The following is a 20,718-nucleotide window of genomic DNA, read 5'->3' on the forward strand; positions in this document are numbered from 1 at the left end:
GGAGACCACGCTCACCGGGAAAACCACGCCCACCGGGAAAACCACGCCCACCGGGGACCACGCTCACCGGGGACCACGCCCAGAACCAAACCACGCCCACATGGAAACCACGCCCATTACAAACCACACCCATTACAAACACACCCTTTAAACCACACCCATTACAAACACACCCTTTAAACCACACCCATTACAAACCACGCCCATTACAAACCACACCCATTACAAACCACACCCTTACAAACCACACCCTTTAAACCACACCCATTACAAACCACGCCCATTACAAACCACACCCATTACAAACCACACCCATTACAAACCACGCCCTTTAAACCACACCCATTACAAACCACGCCCATTACAAACCACACCCTTACAAACCACACCCTTACAAACCACACCCTTTAAACCACACCCATTACAAACCACGCCCATTACAAACCACACCCATTACAAACCACACCCATTACAAACCACACCCTTACAAACCACACCCTTACAAACCACACCCTTTAAACCACGCCCATTACAAAACACGCCCTTTAAACCACACCCATTACAAACCACACCCTTTAAACCACACCCATTACAAACCACACCCATTACAAACCACGTCCTTACAAACCACACCCATTACAAACCACGCCCTTTAAACCACGCCCATTACAAAACACGCCCATTACAAACCACGCCCTTCGAACCACGCCCCTCCAGGCCCCGCCCCTCCCTCTCCCCATTTTGGGCCTCCTGGGCTGGGCCGGGTCGGGGCTCTGTGGGTTTGTCCGTGTGTCTGTCCGGGGGCCTGGTCACCCTCCCGGCCCTGTGTGTCCGTGTGTCCATCCAGGGCTCTGTCCGTGTGTCCATCCAGGCCCTGTGTGTCCGTGTGTCCATCCAGGGCGCTGTCCATGTGTCCAGCGGGTTTTGGGTGTGTCCGTGTGTCCATCCAGGGCTCTGTCCGTGTGTCCAGGGGGTTTGGGGTGTGTCCATGTGTCCATCCAGGGCTCTGTCCGTGTGTCCATCCAGGCCCTGTGTGTCCGTGTGTCCATCCAGGGCTCTGTCCGTGTGTCCATCCAGGCCCTGTGTGTCCGTGTGTCCATCCAGGGCTCTGTCCGTGTGTCCATCCAGGCCCTGTGTGTCCGTGTGTCCATCCAGGGCTCTGTCCGTGTGTCCATCCAGGCCCTGTGTGTCCCTGTGTCCATCCAGGGCTCTGTCCGTGTGTCCAGCGGGTTTTGGGTGTGTCCGTGTGTCCATCCCGGCCCTGTGTGTCCGTGTGTCCATCCAGGGCTCTGTCCGTGTGTCCAGGGGGTTTGGGGTGTGTCCGTGTGTCCATCCAGGCCCTGTGTGTCCCTGTGTCCATCCAGGGCTCTGTCCGTGTGTCCATCCAGGCCCTGTGTGTCCGTGTGTCCATCCAGGGCTCTGTCCGTGTGTCCATCCAGGCCCTGTGTGTCCCTGTGTCCATCCAGGGCTCTGTCCGTGTGTCCATCCAGGGCTCTGTCCGTGTGTCCATCCAGGCCCTGTGTGTCCGTGTGTCCATCCAGGGCTCTGTCCGTGTGTCCATCCAGGCCCTGTGTGTCCGTGTGTCCATCCAGGGCTCTGTCCGTGTGTCCAGGGGGTTTGGGGTATGTCCGTGTGTCCATCCAGGGCTGTCACTGTCGTGGGACTGCCCATGGGCCTGTCCCTGCTGGAGCTCTGTCCGTGTGTCCATCCGTGTGTCCATCCGTGTGTCCATCCCGTGTCCGTGTGTCCATCCCGTGTCCATGTGTCCGTCCCTCACTTCCAGAAGAGCACGTTCCAGAGCAGCAGCCAGCAGGGGTAGGCGCCCAGGCAGAGCAGGGGGCTCAGGTCTGGGGTCTGTGGGTCTGTGGGTGTGTCCGTGTGTCCGTCCCGTGTCCGTGTGTCCCTCACTTCCAGAAGAGCACGTTCCAGAGCAGCAGCCAGCAGGGGTAGGCGCCCAGGCAGAGCAGGGGGCTCAGGTCTGGGGTCTGTGGGTCTGTGGGTGTGTCCGTGTGTCCGTCCCGTGTCCGTGTGTCCCTCACTTCCAGAAGAGCACGTTCCAGAGCAGCAGCCAGCAGGGGTAGGCGCCCAGGCAGAGCAGGGGGCTCAGGTGTGCCCCGTGCAGGTGCTCCTGCAGCAGCCCCTGGCCCAGCGCCCCCAGGAAGCGCTGCCAGGCCTCGCCCAGCCCCGCTGGCGCCTCCAGCAGCTCCCGCTCCAGCAGCACGGCCAGGAACAGCGACAGCCCCGGCGTGGTCAGCACCAGGAGCACGGCCAGGGGCAGCCTGGGGGGGCACGGGGGTTAGAGACCCCTGGGACCACCCAGGAACCACCCAGGAACCACCTGGAGCCCCCCAGGAACCACCCAGGAACCACCCAGAGACCCTGAGACCCCCAGGAACCACCCAGAGCCCCCCAGGAACCACCCAGGAACCACCCAGAGACCCAGAGCCCCCCAGGAACAGCGACAGCCCCGGCGTGGTCAGCACCAGGAGCACGGCCAGGGGCAGCCTGGGGGGGCACGGGGCTTAGAGACCCCTGGGACCACCCTGAGACCCCCGGGAACCACCCAGGAACCACCCAGAGACCCTGAGACACCCAGGAACCACCCAGAGACCCCCAGGAACAGCGACAGCCCCGGCGTGGTCAGCACCAGGAGAACGGCCAGGGGCAGCCCAGGGTGGCCAGAGACCATCTGGGGACACCCAGGGACCCTCAGGGACACCCAGGGACCCTCAGGGACACCCAGGGACCCTCAGGGCCTCATCCTCGCCAGTGTCCAAGGGCTCTCACCTGCCCCCAGCCTGTCCCCAGGGTGTCCCCAGCTGTCCCCACACTGTCCCCGCGCTGTCCCTGCACTGACCCCAGCCTGTCCCCACGCTGTCCCCAGCTGTCCCCGTGCTGTCTCCACTCACCTGCTGCCCCCGGGCCTGACGGCGGCCGCGGGTGGCACGAGGGTGGCACCCAGCAGGAAGCCCAGGGAGAAGTTGAGCAGGGCCAGGCAGGAGAGGAGCAGCGCCAGGGCCAGCAGGGCCAGCAGCTTGAGGGACATCCAACCGCGCTGGCCACCTCCGGAGAGGGCCCTGGGGACACACAGGGTCACCCAGTGTCACCCAGTGTCACCCAGGGTTACACAGGGACATCCAGGGACACCCAGGGACATCCAGCCACGCTGGCCACCTCCGGAGAGGGCCCTGGGGACACACAGGGTCACCCAGTGTCACCCAGGGACACACAGTGTCACCCAGTGTCACCCAGGGACATCCAGGGTCACCCAGTGTCACCCAGGGACATCCAACCGCGCTGGCGACCTCCGGAGAGGGCCCTGGGGACATACAGTGTCACCCAGTGTCACCCAGGGTCACACAGTGTCACCCAGTGTCACCCCAGGGTCACACAGGGTCACCCAGTGTCACCCAGGGACATCCAGCCGCGCTGGCCACCCCCGGAGAGGGCTCTGGGGACACAGGGACACCTTCAGTGTCACACAGTGTCACACGGGCAGTGCCTGCACCTGTCGGTGCCGTGGGGCAGCGCCCGTACCTGTGTGTGCTGTGGGGCAGCACCAGACCCATAGCTGTACCCACCTGTGGGTGCTGTGGGGCAGCCCCGTACCCACCTGTGGGTGCTGTGGGGCAGCGCCATGCCCGCCCCGTACCCACCTGTGGGTGCTGTGGGGCAGCGCCATGCCCGCCCCGTACCCACCTGTGGGTGCTGTGGGGCAGCGCCATGCCCGCCCCGTACCCACCTGTGGGTGCTGTGGGGCAGCGCCATGCCCACCCCATACCCACCTGTGGGTGCTGTAGGGCAGCGCCATGCCCGCCCCATACCCACCTGTGGGTGCTGTGGGGCAGCGCCATGCCCGCCCATAGCTGTACCCACCTGTGGGTGCTGTGGGGCAGCCCCGTACCTGTGGGTGCTGTGGGGCAGCCCCACACCCATACCCACCTGTGGGTGCTGTGGGGCAGCGCCATGCCCGCCACGTAGATGCCGATCAGCGCCAGCACCACGGCCTCGGCCTCGCCCACCGGGAAGTGCTGGGTGGCCACGGCCTGGCCCCGCACGGGCAGCAGGTACAGGGCGGCCCCCGCGCCCCCCGAGAGCAGCACGGGGGGCACCAGCCACAGGAGCCCCCCGCGGGCCTGGGGGGTGACAATGGGGGCACAATGGGGGGTACAGGGGGTACAGGGCGGCCCCCGCGCCCCCCGAGAGCAGCACGGGGGGCACCAGCCACAGGAGCCCCCCGCGGGCCTGGGGGGTGACAATGGGGTCACAATGGGGTGACAATGGGGTCACAATGTGGGGTACAGAGGGCACAATGTGGGGCACAATGTGGGGCACAGGGGGTACAGGGCGGCCCCCGCGCCCCCCGAGAGCAGCACGGGGGGCACCAGCCACAGGAGCCCCCCGCGGGCCTGGGGGGGACAGGGGGGTGACAATGTGGGGCACAATGTGGGGCACAATGTGGGGCACAATGTGGGGCACAGGGGGTACAGGGGGCAATGGGGTCCGGGTCAGGGGTTGTGGGGCTGAGAGGGGATTTGGGGTCAGGGCAAGGTCCCAGGGGTGACAATGGGAGCTGGGGGTCAGCATGGGGGACTGGGAATGGGATTGGGGGTCCCGGGGGGTCTGGGGTCACTCTGGGGGTCCCGGGGGGTCTGGGGTCACTCTGGGGGTCCTGGTGGGTCTGGGGTCACTCTGGGTGTCCTGGTGGGTCTGGGGTCACTCTGGGGGTCCCAGGGGCTCTGGGGTCACTCTGAGGGTCCCGGGGGCTCTGGGGTCACTCTGGGGGTCCCTGGGGGTCTGGGGTCACTCTGAGGGTCCAAGGGGGTCTGGGGTCACTCTGGGGGTCCCGGGGGGTCTGGGGTCTCTCTGGGGGTCCCGGGGGGTCTGGGGTCTCTCTGGGGGTCCTGGTGGGTCTGGGGTCACTCTGGGGGTCCCGGGGGCTCTGGGGTCACTCTGGGGGTCCTGGTGGGTCTGGGGTCACTCTGGGGGTCCCGGGGGCTCCGGGGTCACTCTGGGGGTCCCGGGGGCTCTGGGGTCACTCTGGGGGTCCCGGGGGCTCCGGGGTCACTCTGGGGGTCCCGGGGGCTCTGCGGTCACTCTGGGGGTCCCGGGGGCTCCGGGGTCACTCTGGGGGTCCCAGGGCTCCCTGGGGTCACTCTGGGGGTCCCAGGGCGCTCTGGGGTCACCCTGGGGGTCCTGGTGGGTCTGGGGTCACTCTGGGGGTCCCAGAGCACCCTGGGGTCACTCTGGGGGTCCCGGTGGGTCTGGGGTCACTCTGGGGGTCCCGGGGGCTCTGGGGTCACTCTGGGGGTCCCGGGAGCTCCGGGGTCACTCTGGGGGTCCCAGGGCACCCTGGGGTCACTCTGGGGGTCCCGGGGGTCCCTCACCTCCTCGGATGGGGGGTCCCCCTCCCCCTCGTCACTCCGGCTCAGCCGCATCCACAGGTCCAGGGCGTGGGGGAGGGGTCAAGGAAAGGGCCGGACCCCCTCTGACCCCAAAATTCAGTGACCCCTGACCCCAAATCACTGACCCCTGATCCCAAATCAGTGACCCCAAACCCCGAATCACTGACCCCTGACCCCAAATCAGTGACCCCAAACCCCGAATCACTGACCCCTGACCCCAAATCAACGACCCCAAACCCCGAATCACTGACCCCTGACCCCAAATCAGTGACCCCAAACCCCAAATCACTGACCCCTGACCCCAAATCAGTGACCCCAAACCCCGAATCACTGACCCCTGACCCCAAATCAGTGACCCCAAACCCCGAATCACTGACCCCTGACCCCAAATCACTGACCCCTGACCCCAAATCAGTGACCCCAAACCCCGAATCACTGACCCCTGACCCCAAATCAGTGACCCCAAACCCCATTCCCTGACCCCAAACCCCATTCCCTGAGCCCAAGCCCCCCTTTCACCCCAAATCCCCCAATTCTGTTTGCCCATTTCCTTTCCTTCCTTCCCCAAAATTTCCTTTTCCCCCAAACCCCCTCCTTTTCCCACCTCATTCCCAGTTCCCCCTTTTCATCCCTTTTCCCCAACTCCCCTTTCCTCCTTTCCCCAACTCCCCTTTCCTCTTTTCCCCAGTTCCCCATTTCCTCCCTTTTGCCCCCAAACACTGTTTCCCTCCAAAGCCCATCTTTGCCCCAACTCCCCTCTTTTTCCCACAAAATCTGCATTTTTACCCATTTTTCTCTCCCAAATCCCAATTTCCCCCCTCATTTCCCCCCCATTTTTCCCTGTTTTCCCCCATTTTTGTCCCGTTTTTGCCGTTTTTCTCCTCGGATATGCGCAGGGCCAGCACGAGCAGCAGCAGCCCCAGGGCGGGCACGCAGGAGCCCATTGCCCTGGTTTTATCCCGGTTTTACCCCATTTTCCCCATTTTTCCCCGTTTTTGCCCATTTTTTCCCCGTTTTTCCCCCTTTTTCCCCGTTTTTCCCTGTTTTCAGCCCGGATATGCGCAGGGCCAGCACGAGCAGCAGCAGCCCCAGGGCGGGCACGCAGGAGCCCATTGCCCTGGTTTTATCCCGGTTTTACCCCATTTTTTCCCCTGTTTTTGCCCATTTTTCCCCATTTTCCCCCCTTTTTTCCCCGTTTTTCCCGTTTTCCCGTTTTCAGCCCGGATATGCGCAGGGCCAGCACGAGCAGCAGCAGCCCCAGGGCGGGCACGTAGGAGCCCATTGCCCTGGTTTTATCCCGGTTTTACCCCATTTTTCCCCATTTTTGCCCATTTTTTCCCCGTTTTTGCCCATTTTTTCCCCGTTTTTGCCCCTTTTTTCCCCGTTTTTCCCGTTTTCCCCTGTTTTCAGCCCGGATATGCGCAGGGCCAGCACGAGCAGCAGCAGCCCCAGGGCGGGCACGCAGGAGCCCATTGCCCTGGTTTTATCCCGGTTTTACCCCATTTTTCCCCTGTTTTTGCCCATTTTTTCCCCATTTTTTCCCCGTTTTTGCCCATTTTTTCCCCGTTTTTTCCCCTTTTTTCCCCGTTTTTCCCGTTTTTCCCTGTTTTCAGCCCGGATATGCGCAGGGCCAGCACGAGCAGCAGCAGCCCCAGGGCGGGCACATAGGTGCCCATTACCCTTTTTTAACCCCATTTTTCCCCCGTTTTTGCCCATTTTTCCCCCTTTTTTCCCCGTTTTTCCCGTTTTCCCCTGTTTTCAGCCCGGATATGCGCAGGGCCAGCACGAGCAGCAGCAGCCCCAGGGCAGGCACGCAGGAGCCCATTGCCCTGGTTTTATCCCGGTTTTACCCCATTTTATCCCCGTTTTTGCCCATTTTTCCCCCTTTTTTCCCCGTTTTTCCCGTTTTCCCCTGTTTTCACCCCGGATATGCGCAGGGCCAGCACGAGCAGCAGCAGCCCCAGGGCGGGCATGCAGGAGCCCATTGCCCTGGTTTTATCCTGGTTTTACCCCATTTTTCCCCTGTTTTTGCCCATTTTTTCCCCATTTTTGCCCATTTTTTCCCCGTTTTTGCCCATTTTTTCCCCGTTTTTTCCCCTTTTTTCCCCATTTCCCCCATTTTCCCCTGTTTTCAGCCCGGATATGCGCAGGGCCAGCACGAGCAGCAGCAGCCCCAGGGCGGGCACGTAGGAGCCGATGGACACGAAGCGGGACAGCGAGGGCAGCAGGTACAGGAAATAGGATTGGTGCAGCCGCTCCAGCAGGTTGTTCAGCTTCCGGAACATTCCCTCCAGGGTCCTGGGGGGGACTGGGGTCAGGGGGGACCCCCAGACACAGAGAGAGACCCCCCGAGACCCCCCAAATCCACGGCGAGACCCCCCGGAGCCCCCCAGCCCCAGCAGGTTGTTCAGCTTCCGGAACATTCCCTCCAGGGTCCTGGAGGGCAGGGGGGGATTGGGGTGCCCCTGGGACCCCCAAACACGGAGAGAGACCCCCCCCGAGCCCCCCAGGAGAGCCCCCAGTGTCCCCCTAACTCCAGGACACACCAAATACCCCAAAACCACCCCAAAACACCCCCCAGGACCCTCCAAATACACCCAAACCACCCCAAAACACCCCCCAGGACACCCAAAACTCCCCCAGACTCACAGAACTCCCCCCCAGGACACCCCAAATCCCCGATACCTGTCCAGGGTGCCCAGGTGGAACTTGTGCTGCCAGAAGCTGTTGGTGCCCCACAGGGTCAGGGACCCCCAGGAGCCCCCAAACCCCCCCAGGACCCCCCAAAAACCCCCCGGGACCCCCCAAACCCCCCCAGGACCCCCCAAAAGCCCCCTGGGACCCCCCAGGACCCCCTGGGACCCTGATACCTGCCCAGGGTGCCCAGGTGGAACTTGTGCTGCTGGAAGCTGTTGATGCCCCGCAGCGTCTGGGACCCCCCAAACCCCCCCACAACCCACCCCAGGACCCCCCAAACCCCCCCAGGACCACCCCAGGACCCCCCCAAACCACCCCAGGACCCCCCAAACCCACCCCAGGACCCCGATACCTGCCCAGGGTGCCCAGGTGGAACTTGTGCTGCCAGAAGCTGTTGATGCCCCGCAGGGTCAGGGACCCCCAAACCCCCCCAAACCCCCCCAGGACCCCCCAAAAGCCCCCCAGGACCCCGATACCTGCCCAGGGTGCCCAGGTGGAACTTGTGCTGCCGGAAGCTGTTGATGCCCCGCAGGGTCAGGGACCCCCAAACCCCCCCGGGACCCCCCAAACCCCCCCGGGACCCCGATACCTGCCCAGGGTGCCCAGGTGGAACTTGTGCTGCCGGAAGCTGTTGATGCCCCGCAGGGTCAGGGACCCCCAAACCCACCCCAGGACCCCCCGGGACCCCGATACCTGCCCAGGGTGCCCAGGTGGAACTTGTGCTGCCGGAAGCTGTTGATGCCCCGCAGGGTCAGCGCCTCGATGCGGAAGCGCAGGAAGAGCCCGTGCGCCCCCCCGGGCCCCCCCCCGGCCTGGCCCAGCACCATCAGCCCCATGGTCCGCAGGCTCTGGGCATAGCCCGGCCCCGAGGGGCCCTCCGGGGGCGGCAGCTGGGGAAGAGACCCCTGAGTGACCCTGAGTGACCACTGAGTGACCACTGAGTGACCCTGAGTGACCACTGACCCACTGACCCCTCAGTGCCCCCCCATGGTCCGCAGGCTCTGGGCATAGCCCGGCCCCGAGGGGCCCTCCGGGGGCGGCAGCTGGGGGAGAGACCCCTGAGTGACCCTGAGTGACCACTGAGTGACCCTGAGTGACCACTGAGTGACCCCTGAGTGACCCTGAGTGACCCTGAGTGACCACTGAGTGACCCTGAGTGACCCTGAGTGACCACTGACCCACTGACCCCTCAGTGCCCCCCCATGGTCCGCAGGCTCTGGGCATAGCCCGGCCCCGAGGGGCCCTCCGGGGGTGGCAGCTGGGGGAGAGACCCCTGAGTGACCCTGAGTGACCACTGAGTGACCCTGAGTGACCCTGAGTGACCACTGAGTGACCCTGAGTGACCCTGAGTGACCCTGAGTGACCACTGAGTGACCACTGAGTGACCCCTGAGTGACCCCTGAGTGACCACTGAGTGACCCTGAGTGACCACTGAGTGACCCTGAGTGACCACTGAGTGACCACTGAGTGACCCTGAGTGACCCTGAGTGACCCTGAGTGACCCCTGAGTGACCCTGAGTGACCCTGAGTGACCACTGAGTGACCACTGACCCCCCCCCCCACCCCAGCCTGGGGAGTGACCCATCGGTACCCCCCCACCTGGGAGAGAACCCCGGGTCCCCCAGGACCCCCCAAAGCCCCCCAGGACCTCCCAGAGCCCCCCAGGACCCCCCAAAGCTCCCCCAGAGCCCCCCAGAGCCCCCCAGGACCCCCCAGAGCCCCCCAGGACCCCCCAGAGCCCCCCAGGACCCCCCAAACCCCACCTTGCCCTGGAAGGTGCAGAGCAGGCCGCTCTTGAGGCAGAAGGAGTGGAAGAGGTTCAGCAGGTCCAGGTTGGGCACAGCAGCCCCCAGACCCCCTGAAGCCCCCCCAAAGCCCCCCCAGGACCCCCCAGAGCCCCCCAGGACCCCCCAAAGCCCCCCGAGCCCCACCTTGCCCTGGAAGGTGCAGAGCAGCCCCCAGACCCCCCAAAGCCCCCCAGAGCCCCCCAAAGCCCCCCCAAACCCCCCGAGCCCCCCAGGACCCCCCGAGCCCCACCTTGCCCTGGAAGGTGCAGAGCAGGCCGCTCTTGAGGCAGAAGGAGTGGAAGAGGTTCAGCAGGTCCAGGTTGGGCACAGCAGCCCCCAGACCCCCTGAAGCCCCCCCAGAGCCCCCCAGAGCCCCCCAGGACCCCCCAAAGCCCCCCAGGACCCCCCAGAGCCCCCCCAAACCCCACCTTGCCCTGGAAGGTGCAGAGCAGGCCGCTCTTGAGGCAGAAGGAGTGGAAGAGGTTCAGCAGGTCCAGGTTGGGCACAGCAGCCCCCAGACCCCCTGAAGCCCCCCCAGAGCCCCCCAGAGCCCCCCAGGACCCCCCAAAGCCCCCCAGGACCCCCCAGAGCCCCCCAAACCCCACCTTGCCCTGGAAGGTGCAGAGCAGGCCGCTCTTGAGGCAGAAGGAGTGGAAGAGGTTCAGCAGGTCCAGGTTGGGCACAGCAGCCCCCAGACCCCCTGAAGCCCCCCCAGACCCCCTGAAGCCCCCCCAGAGCCCCCCAGGACCCCCCAAAGCCCCCCAGGACCCCCCAAACCCCCCGAGCCCCACCTTGCCCTGGAAGGTGCAGAGCAGGCCGCTCTTGAGGCAGAAGGAGTGGAAGAGGTTCAGCAGGTCCAGGTTGGGCACAGCAGCCCCCAGACCCCCTGAAGCCCCCCCAGAGCCCCCCAGAGCCCCCCAAAGCCCCCCCAGGACCCCCCAAACCCCACCTTGCCCTGGAAGGTGCAGAGCAGGCCGCTCTTGAGGCAGAAGGAGTGGAAGAGGTTCAGCAGGTCCAGGTTGGGCACCTGCCCGTTCAGCCCCTCCACGGCCACGTCCACGCTGGTCACCACGTCCGAGCTCAGCTCCAGCGCCAGCGCCGCCTGGATGGCGCCCGCCCGGCCCGGGAGCCCCCCCGACTGCATGCCTGGGGAGGGGGCACTGTGAGACCCCCAGGGCACCCCCAGAACGGCCAGGGCACCCCCAGAATGGCAACGGCACCCCCAGAACGGCCATGGCACCCCCAGGATGGCAACAGCACCCCCAGAGCCACGGGACCCCCAGGATGGCAACGGCACCCCCAGCGCCGCCTGGATGGCGCCCACCCAGCCCGGGACCCCCCCGACTGCATGCCTGGGGAGGGGGGCACACCTGAGACCCCCTGAGACCCCCAGGGCACCCCCAGGATGGCAATGGCACCCCCAGAACAGCCATGGGACCCCCAGAATGGCAACGGCACCCCCAGTGCCACCTGGATGGCGCCCACCCAGCCCGGGAGCCCCCCGACTGCATGCCTGGGGAGGGGGCACTGTGAGACCCCCTGAGACCCCCAGGGCACCCCCAGAACGGCCAGGGCACCCCCAGGATGGCAACGGCACCCCCAGAATGGCAACAGCACCCCCAGAACGGCCAGGGCACCCCCAGAACAGCCACGGGACCCCCGTGGGACCCCCGTGCCCACTGCGGTCACCGTGTCCGTGCCCAGCGTCACTTGGGGGGCCCTGAGCCCTCCCAGCCCCTCCCAGGGCTCCCAGTCCCCCCCAGTGCTCCCAGTCTCACCAGTAAAGGTCCCAGCCCCTCCCAGTGCTCCCAGTCCCCCCCAGTGCTCCCAGTCTCACCAGTAAAGGTCCCAGCCCCTCCCAGTGCTCCCAGTCCTCCCCAGTGCTCCCAGTCTCACCAGTAAAGGTCCCAGCCCCTCCCAGTGCTCCCAGTCCCTCCCAGTGCTCCCAGTCTCACCAGTAAGGGTCACACAGTGTCCCCCAGCCCCTCCCAGTGCTCCCAGTCTCACCAGTAAGGGTCCCAGCCTGTCTCCCAGTGCTCCCAGTCTCACCAGTAAGGGTCACACAGTGTCCCCCCAGCCTGTCCCAGTGCTCCCAGTCTCACCAGTAAGGGTCCCAGCCTGTCTCCCAGTGCTCCCAGTCTCACCAGTAAGGGTCCCAGCCTGTCCCCCAGTGCTCCCAGTCTCACCAGTAAGGGTCACACAGTGTCCCCCAGCCCCTCCCAGTGCTCCCAGTCTCACCAGTAAGGGTCACACAGTGTCCCCCAGCCCCTCCCAGTGCTCCCAGTCTCACCAGTAAGGTTGACATCATGGTAGGCCTCCAGCCAGGCCTGTGTCCCCAGCAGGTCATGCTCGGTCACCAGGAAGATGAGATCCTTGGCCCAGTACACCTGGCCTGGGAACCAGTACAGACCAGTATGGACCAGTACGGACCAGTATGGACCACTATGGACCAGTACGGACCAGTACAGACGAGTACGGTCCAGTACGGACCAGTACAGACCAGTATGGACCACTATGGACCAGTATGGACCAGTATGGACCAGTACAGCCCCAGGAAGATGAGATACTTGGCCCAGTACACCTGGCCTGGGAACCAGTACAAAACAGTATGGACCAGTACGGACCAGTATGGACCAGTACAGCCCCAGGAAGATGAGATCTTTGGCCCAGTACACCTGGCCTAGGAACCAGTACAGACCAGTATGGACCAGTACAGACCAGTATGGACCAGTACAGACCAGTACGGACCAGTATGGACCAGTATGGACCAGTACCTCCCAGTACAGCTCCAGTACATCCCCTGAGCCCCCAGAGCCCCCGAGCCCCAGCAGCGCCCCCGTACCCCCGTGCCCCACCTCGGCAGTAGCCCCCCGTACCCCCCATGCCCCCCGGTACCCCCCCATGCCCCCCGGTACCCCCCCATGCCCCCCGTGCCCCCGTGCCCCCCGTGCCCCCGGTACCCCCGTGCCCCACCTCGGCAGTAGCCCCCGGTACCCCCGGTAGCCCCCGGTAGGCCCCGGTACCCCCCGGTGCCCCCCGTGCCCCCACCTCGGCAGTAGCCCCCGGTACCCCCTGTATCCCCCGTACCCCCGTGCCCCCGTGCCCCACCTCGGCAGTAGCCCCCCGTACCCCCCGTGCCCCCCGGTATCCCCCGTACCCCCGTACCTCCCGTGCCCCCCGGTATCCCCCGTACCCCCGTGCCCCCCGTGCCCCCCGTACCCCCCGTGCCCCCCGGTATCCCCCGTGCCCCACCTCGGCAGTAGCCCCCCGGTACCCCCGTGCCCCCCGTACCCCCGGTACCCCCGTGCCCCACCTCGGCAGTAGCCCCCCGGTACCCCCGTACCCCCCGGTACCCTCGTAGCCCCCCGGTACCCCCGTGCCCCCGTGCCCCCCGTGCCCCCGTGCCCCACCTCGGCAGTAGCCCCCCGGTACCCCCGTACCCCCGGTACCCCCGGTACCACCAGTACCCCCGGTACCCCCGGTACCCCCCGGTACCCCCGTGCCCCCGTGCCCCCGTGCCCCACCTCGGCAGTAGCCCCCCGGTACCCCCGTACCCCCGGTACCCCCGTGCCCCCGTGCCCCACCTCGGCAGTAGCCCCCCGGTACCCCCGTACCCCCCGGTACCCCCGTACCCCCCGTGCCCCTGTGCCCCACCTAGGCAGTAGCCCCCCGGTACCCCCGGTACCCCCGGTACCCCCGTGCCCCTGTGCCCCACCTCGGCAGTAGCCCCCGGTACCCCCGTGCCCCCGTGCCCCCCGTACCCCCCGGTACCCCCGGTACCCCCGTACCCCCGTGCCCCCGTGCCCCACCTCGGCAGTAGCCCCCCGGTACCCCCGGTACCCCCGTGCCCCACCTCGGCAGTAGCCCCCCGGTACCCCCGGTACCCCCGTGCCCCACCTCGGCAGTAGCCCGCCAGCGCCAGCAGCAGCCCCACGGCCTGGCTGTTCTTGCTGCCCTCGGAGCCGGGCACCAGCAGCAGCAGCGCCTCGGTGCTGGCGGCACGGGGGGCCCGCAGCACCCCGAAAACGTTGGTGCCCCGCACCAGCTGGGACAGGGACAGCGGGGTCAGCACCCCAAAACCCGAACAGGGACCCCAGGCATCCCCACAGCACCCCAAAACCCGAACAGGGACCCCAAAACCCATCCAGGGACCCCCAACATCCCCGCAGCACCCCGAAAACGTTGGTGCCCCGCACCAGCTGGGAGGGACAGCGGGGTCAGCACCCCAAAACCCGAACAGGGACCCCAAAACCCACCCAGGGACCCCCAACATCCCCGCAGCACCCCAAACCTGAACAGGGACCCCAGGCATCCCCACGGCACCCCAACATCCCCACAGCACCCCAAAACACGAACAGGGACCCCAGGCATCCCCACGGCACCCCAAAACCTGAACAGGGACCCCAAAACCCACCCAAGGACCTCAAACATCCCCACAGCATCCCAAACATCCCCACAGCACCCCAAACCCGAACAGAGACCCCAGACATCCCCATGGCACCCCAAAACCTGAACAGGGACCCCAAAACCCACCCAGGGACCCCCAACATCCCTGCAGCACCCCGAAAACGTTGGTGCCCTGCACCAGCTGGGAGGGACAGCGGGGTCAGCACCCCAAACATCCCCACGGCACCCCAAAACCTGAACAGGGACCCCAGACATCCCCACGGCACCCCAAAACCTGAACAAGGACCCCAAACCTGCCAGGGGACCCCAAACCCGCCCAGAGACCCCCCAGCAATCCTCAGGAAGCCTGGGACAGCGAGGGTTCCAGGGACCCCCACTGCCCTGGGGACCCCAAGTGCCACCAAGTGCTCCCAGTGCCCCGTTCCCAGTGCTCCCAGTGCCCCGTTCCCAGTGCTCCCAGTGCCCCATTCCCAGTATCCCCAGTGCTCCCAGTGCCCCGTTCCCAGTGCTCCCAGTGCCCCGTTCCCAGTATCCCCAGTGCTCCCAGTGCCCCGTTCCCAGTGCTCCCAGTGCCCCGTTCCCAGTGCTCCCAGTGCCCCATTCCCAGTGCTCCCAGTGCCCCGTTCCCCCGTTCCCAGTGCTCCCAGTCCCCCCTTCCCCCATTCCCAGTGCTCCCAGTGCTCCCAGTCCCCCCTCCCCCGTTCCCAGTGCTCCCAGTGCTCCCAGTGCTCCCAGTACGTAGCGCTCGTGGGCCTCGTCGGGGAAGGGCAGCGTGCGGCTGAAGGGCTGGCGATGGACCTCGAGCCCCAGCTGGAACATGGTCTGCTCCAGCCACTCCACGGGCATGCCCCTGAACAAAAAAATATGGGATAAAATGGATAAAAATGGGATTGGGATTGGGATTGGGATATCCCAAACCATCCCCAGAGCCCACAGGTCTGCTCCAGCCACTCCACGGGCATGCCCCTGAACAAAAAAATACAGGATAAAATGGATAAAAATGGGATTGGGATTGGGACTGGGATATCCCAAACCATCCCCAAAGCATCCCCAGAGCCCACAGGTCTGCTCCAGCCACTCCACGGGCATGCCCCAAAACAAATAAATATGGGATAAAATGAATAAAAATGGGATTGGGATATCCCAAAGCATCCCCAGAGCATCCCCAGAGCCCACAGGTCTGCTCCAGCCACTCCACGGGCATGTTCCTAAATAAATAAATAAATACGGGATAAAATGAATAAAAATGGGATTGGGATATCCCAAAGCATCCCCAGAGCCCACAGGTCTGCTCCAGCCACTCCACAGGCATGCCCCAAAACAAATAAATAAATATGGGATAAAATGAATAAAAATGGGATTGGGATTGGGATATCCCAAAGCATCCCCAGAGCCCACAGGTCTGCTCCAGACACTCCACGGGCATGCCCCAAAACAAATAAATACGGGATAAAATGGATAAAAATGGGATTGGGATATCCCAAACCATCCCCAAACCATCCCCAGAGCCCACAGGTCTGCTCCAGACACTCCACGGGCATGCCCCAAAACAAATAAATACGGGATAAAATGGATAAAAATGGGATTGGGATATCCCAAACCATCCCCAAACCATCCCCAGAGCCCACAGGTCTGCTCCAGCCACTCCACGGGCATGCCCCAAAACAAATAAATAAATATGGGATTGGGATTGGGGCACCCCAAACCATCCCCCAAATCCCCTCTCCAGCCACTCCAAGCAGGAGTGGCAATGGAACTCCCCCCAAACTCCTCCCAACCCCAAAGGCGTCACTCTGCTCTCCACTCATCCCCCAAAATTCCCTGGTGTGTTCCCCTCCCCAAATCCCCCAATCCATCCCCAAAACCAACCCCAACTCCAAACACCCCGTTCTCACCCCGCTCTCCTCTTGTGCACCCCAAAATTCCCAGGTGTGTCCCCCCTCCCTAAATCCCCCAATCCACCCCCAAAACCAACCCCAACCCCAAACACCCCGTTCTCACCTTGCTCTCCTCCTGTGCACCCCGAAGCCCCGCGTGTGTCCCCCCTCCCCAAATCCCAATCGAAACCCCCCAAACCCCAATCCCAAATCCCCCCGTTCTCATCCCACTCTCCTCTTGTGCCCCCTGAAGCCCCAGATGTGTTCCCCTCCCCAAAACCCCCAAATCCCAATCCCAAACCCAATCCCCCCGTTCTCACCCCGCTCTCCTCTTGTGCCCCCCAAAATTCCCGGGTGTGTCCCCCTCCCCAAAGCCCCAAACCCCAATCCCCCTGTTCTCACCCCACTCTCCTCTTGTGCCCCCCAAAGTCGTGGGTATGTTCCCCAAACCCCCCAAATCCCAAATCCCAACCCCAAATCCCCCGTTTTCACCCCGCTCTCATCTTGTGCCCCCCAAAGTCACGGGTGTGTCTCCCTCCCCAACCCCAATCCCCCCGTTCTCACCCCGCTCTCCTCTTGTGCGCCCTGAAGTCACGGGTGTGTTCCAAAAACCCCCCAAACCCCCAAATCCCAACCCCAATCCCCCCGTTCTCACCCCGCTCTCCTCTTGTGCGCCCCGAAGTCGCGGGCCAGGGCCAGGGCGCGGGGCCCGAGGTCGGAGCCCTCCCCCACCATGGTGGAGCCCATGGCGTTCTCGGACAGGTACGTGCGGGGAGCCAGGGCGGGCAGCAGCAGGAACCAGCCGAGCCCCGCCAGGTAACTGAGGATGCTGTGGGGGCACCCCAAAACCATCAGTGACACCCCAAAATCACCATCGGCACCCCAAACCCACCCCTAACCCAGCCCTGACACCCCCACCCTGCACAGGTACGTGCGGGGAGCCAGGGCGGGCAGCAGCAGGAACCAGCCGAGCCCCGCCAGGTAACTGAGGATGCTGTGGGGGCACCCCAAAATCACCATCGGCACCCCAAAGATAACCCCATAACCATCAGTGACACCCCAAAGATAACCCCATAACCATCAGTGACACCCCAAACCCAGCCCTGACACCCCCCCCCAGAGGTTTTGGGGTCTCCCCAGGTTTTGGGGTCCCCCCCACTCACCAGAGGGGTTGTTGGGGTCCCCCCCAGGGTTTTGGGGTCCCCCCCGGTTTCGGGGTCCCCCCCACTCACCAGAGGGGTTGTTGGGGTCCCCCCCAGGGTTTTGGGGTCCCCCCAGGTGTTTTGGGGTCCCCCCCACTCACCAGAGGGGTTGTTGGGGTCCCCCCCAGGGTTTTGGGGTCCCCCCCGGTTTCGGGGTCCCCCCCACTCACCAGAGGGGTTGTTGGGGTCCCCCCCAGGGTTTTGGGGTCCCCCCAGGTTTTGGGGTCCCCCCGGTTTTGGAGTCCCCCCCACTCACCAGAGGGGGGTGTTGGGGTCCCCCCCAGGGTTTTGGGGTCCCCCCGGTTTCGGGGTCCCCCCACTCACCAGAGGGGTTGTTGGGGTCCCCCCCAGGGTTTTGGGGTCCCCCCAGGTTTTGGGGTCCCCCCGGTTTTGGAGTCCCCCCCACTCACCAGAGGGGGGTGTTGGGGTCCCCCCCAGGGTTTTGGGGTCCCCCCGGTTTCGGGGTCCCCCCACTCACCAGAGGGGTTGTTGGGGTCCCCCCCGGTTTTGGGGTCCCCCCCACTCACCAGAGGGGTTGTTGGGGTCCCCCCCAGGGTTTTGGGGTCCCCCCGGTTTCGGGGTCCCCCCCACTCACCAGAGGGGGGTGTTGAGGCGCAGCAGCAGCCGGGCCAGCGCCCGCCGGCACTGCGGGTCCGACAGCAGCCCCATGGCAGGGGGACCGGGCTGTGGGGACCCCAAAACAGCGCTGAGACCCCAAAACCCCACTGAGACCCCACTGAGACCCCAAAACAGCGCTGAGACCCCAAAACCCCACTGAGACCCCACTGAGACCCCAAACCCCACTGAGACCCCAAAACCCCACTGAGACCCCACTGAGACCCCAAAACAGCGCTGAGACCCCAAAACCCCACTGAGACCCCACTGAGACCCCAAAACAGCGCTGAGACCCCAAAACCCCACTGAGACCCCAAAATCCCACTGAGACCCCAAAACCCCACTGAGACCCCACTGAGACCCCAAAACAGCGCTGAGACCCCAAAACCCCACTGAGACCCCACTGAGACCCCAAAACAGCGCTGAGACCCCAAAACCCCACTGAGACCCCACAGAGACCCCAAAACAGCGCTGAGACCCCAAAACAGCGCTGAGACCCCAAAACCCCACTGAGACCCCACTGAGACCCCAAAACAGCGCTGAGACCCCACTGAGACCCCAAAGCCCCACTGAGACCCAAAAACCCCACTGAGACCCCAAAACCCCACTGAGACCCCAAAACCCCACTGAAACCCCACTGAGACCCCAAACCCCACTGAGACCCCAAAACCCCACTGAGACCCCACTGAGACCCCAAAACAGCGCTGAGACCCCACTGAGACCCCAAAGCCCCACTGAGACCCCAAAACCCCACTGAGACCCCAAAACCCCACTGAGACCCCACTGAGACCCCAAACCCCACTGAGCCCCATGGCAGCAGGACCGGTGATCAGGCTGTGGGGACCCCAAACCCCACTGAGACCCCAAAGTCCCACTGAGACCCCACTGAGACCCCAAAACCCCACTGAGACCCCCCTGAGACCCCAAAATCCCACTGAGACCCCATAGAGACCCCAAAACCCACAGGGACCCCAAAATCCCACAGAGCCCCCACACACCTGAACCTCTAAACCCCACAGAGCCCCCAACCCCTCCTCACCCAACGGACACCCCAAATCCCCTCCCCACCCCAAACCTCCTCACGGACACCCCAAATCCACTCCCCACCCCAAATTCCCTCACAGACACCCCAAATCTCATCACAGACACCCCAATTCCCTCACAGACACCCCAATTCCCTCACGGACACCCCAATTCCCTCACAGACACCCCAAACCTCCTCACAGACATCCCAATTCCCTCACAGACACCCCAATTCCCTCACGGACACCCCAATTCTCCTCACGGACACCCCAAATCCCCTCACAGACACCCCAAATCTCATCACAGACACCCCAATTCTCCTCACGGACACCCCAAATCCCCTCACAGACACCCCAAATCCCCTCCCCACCCCAAATTCCCTCACAGACACCCCAAATCTCATCACAGACACCCCAATTCTCTCACAGACACCCCAATTCTCCTCACGGACACCCCAAATCCCCTCACAGACACCCCAAATCTCCTCAGACACCCCAAATTCCCTCACAGACACCCCAATTCCCTCACGGACACCCCAATTCTCCTCACGGACACCCCAAATCCCCTCACAGACACCCCAAATCCCCTCCCCACCCCACGAACACCCCAAATCCCTTCACGGACACCCCAAATCCCCTCCCCACCCCAAATTCCCTCACAGACACCCCAAACCTCCTCACGGACACCCCAAATCCCCTCCCCACCCCACGGACACCCCAATTCCCTCACAGACACCCAAATCTCATCACAGACGCCCCAATTCCCTCACAGACACCCCAATTCCCTCACGGACACCCCAAATCTCCTCAGACACCCCAAATCCCCTCCCCACCCCAAATCCCCCTCAGGCCCTGCCCTCCCCCACGCCCCTACACCGCGCTCCCCGCATCCCACACGGGCCTGGCCCGGCCCTTCCCCTGCCCCGCAGCCCCTGCGCCCTCGGGGCCCCCCGGAGTGCCCCAAACCCCCGAAATGCCCCGAAATGCCCCGAAATGCCCCAAAATGCCCCAAACCCCCGAACCTGCGGGGCACGGCCGGGCCAGGCCGCTCAATCGCTGCCGGAGCGCGCGGCCAGGGCGGAGCGCGGAGCGCAGAGACAGCGATCGCAGCGCGCCGCCAGGGGGCGCCCTGAGGGGGGCGGAGTGGGCGGGGCCGGTAGGCGTGGCCAGCCGGGTGTGGGCGTGGCCAGCCGGGTGTGGGCGTGGTCAGCCGGGTGTGGGCGGGACCAGCCGGGTGTGGGCGGGGCCAGCCGGGTGTGGGCGGGGCCAGCCGGGTGTGGGCGGGGCCAGCCGGGCGTGGGCGGGGCCAAGGAATAATAATGGAGTTTGGGGGAAAGAACGGGGGAAAGGGGAAAAAAACGGGAAAAAGGGGGAAAAAACGGGGAAAAAGGGGAAAAGGGGGGAAAATGGGGAGAAAAAAGGGGGGAAAAGGGAGGGGAAGGGGGGAAAGTGGGGAAAAAGAGGGAGAAAAGGGGGGAAGGGGGAAAAAACGGGGGAAAAGGGGGAAAAAACGGGGAAAAGGGGGGAAAAAACGGGGGAAAGGGGGAAAAAACGGGGAAAAGGGGGAAAAAACGGGGGAAAGGGGGAAAAACGGGGAAAAGGGGGAAAAACGGAAAAGCAGGGAAAAAAGTGGGGAAAAGGGGGGTAATGGGGGGACAAAGGGGAAGCTCGGGGGGTCTGGGGGCACAAAAGGGGCTCTGGGCAAA

General features: G+C 64.5%; 1 protein-coding gene and 1 long non-coding RNA gene across 4 annotated transcripts; both read right to left on the reverse strand.

The window, feature by feature from the left end:
* Positions 1–128: 128 nt before the first annotated feature.
* GPAA1 (glycosylphosphatidylinositol anchor attachment 1) lies at positions 129–20,147 on the reverse strand. Of its 3 annotated transcripts, XM_085572766.1 has the most exons (14): positions 20,035–20,147; positions 17,971–18,059; positions 16,829–17,002; positions 15,035–15,146; positions 13,787–13,934; positions 12,180–12,281; positions 10,839–11,035; positions 8,796–8,992; positions 8,455–8,493; positions 7,550–7,703; positions 5,388–5,453; positions 3,943–4,136; positions 2,910–3,077; positions 129–2,279 (listed from the first exon to the last, which is right to left on the reverse strand). In XM_085572766.1, the coding sequence occupies exons 2-14, from the start codon at positions 18,042–18,044 to the stop codon at positions 2,036–2,038; spliced, it is 1,869 nt and encodes a 622-aa protein (XP_085428892.1). In that variant the 5' UTR covers positions 18,045–18,059; positions 20,035–20,147; the 3' UTR covers positions 129–2,035. The 3 variants fall into 3 exon arrangements, with proteins under 3 accessions (XP_085428892.1, XP_085428893.1, XP_085428894.1); XM_085572767.1 differs by lacking the exon at positions 8,455–8,493; XM_085572768.1 differs by lacking the exons at positions 129–2,279; positions 2,910–3,077 and adding an exon at positions 3,250–3,319.
* On the reverse strand, positions 7,805–8,420 carry LOC146768517 (uncharacterized). The gene is made up of 3 exons (XR_014953187.1): positions 8,276–8,420; positions 8,091–8,129; positions 7,805–7,841 (listed from the first exon to the last, which is right to left on the reverse strand). It is a non-coding gene; the product is annotated as an uncharacterized LOC146768517 (long non-coding RNA).
* Positions 20,148–20,718: the final 571 nt, after the last annotated feature.

This window comes from Lonchura striata, chromosome 2, assembly GCF_050655825.1.
Source record: "Lonchura striata isolate lonStrDom1 chromosome 2, ASM5065582v1, whole genome shotgun sequence".
NCBI classification, from domain to species: Eukaryota; Metazoa; Chordata; class Aves; order Passeriformes; family Estrildidae; genus Lonchura; species Lonchura striata.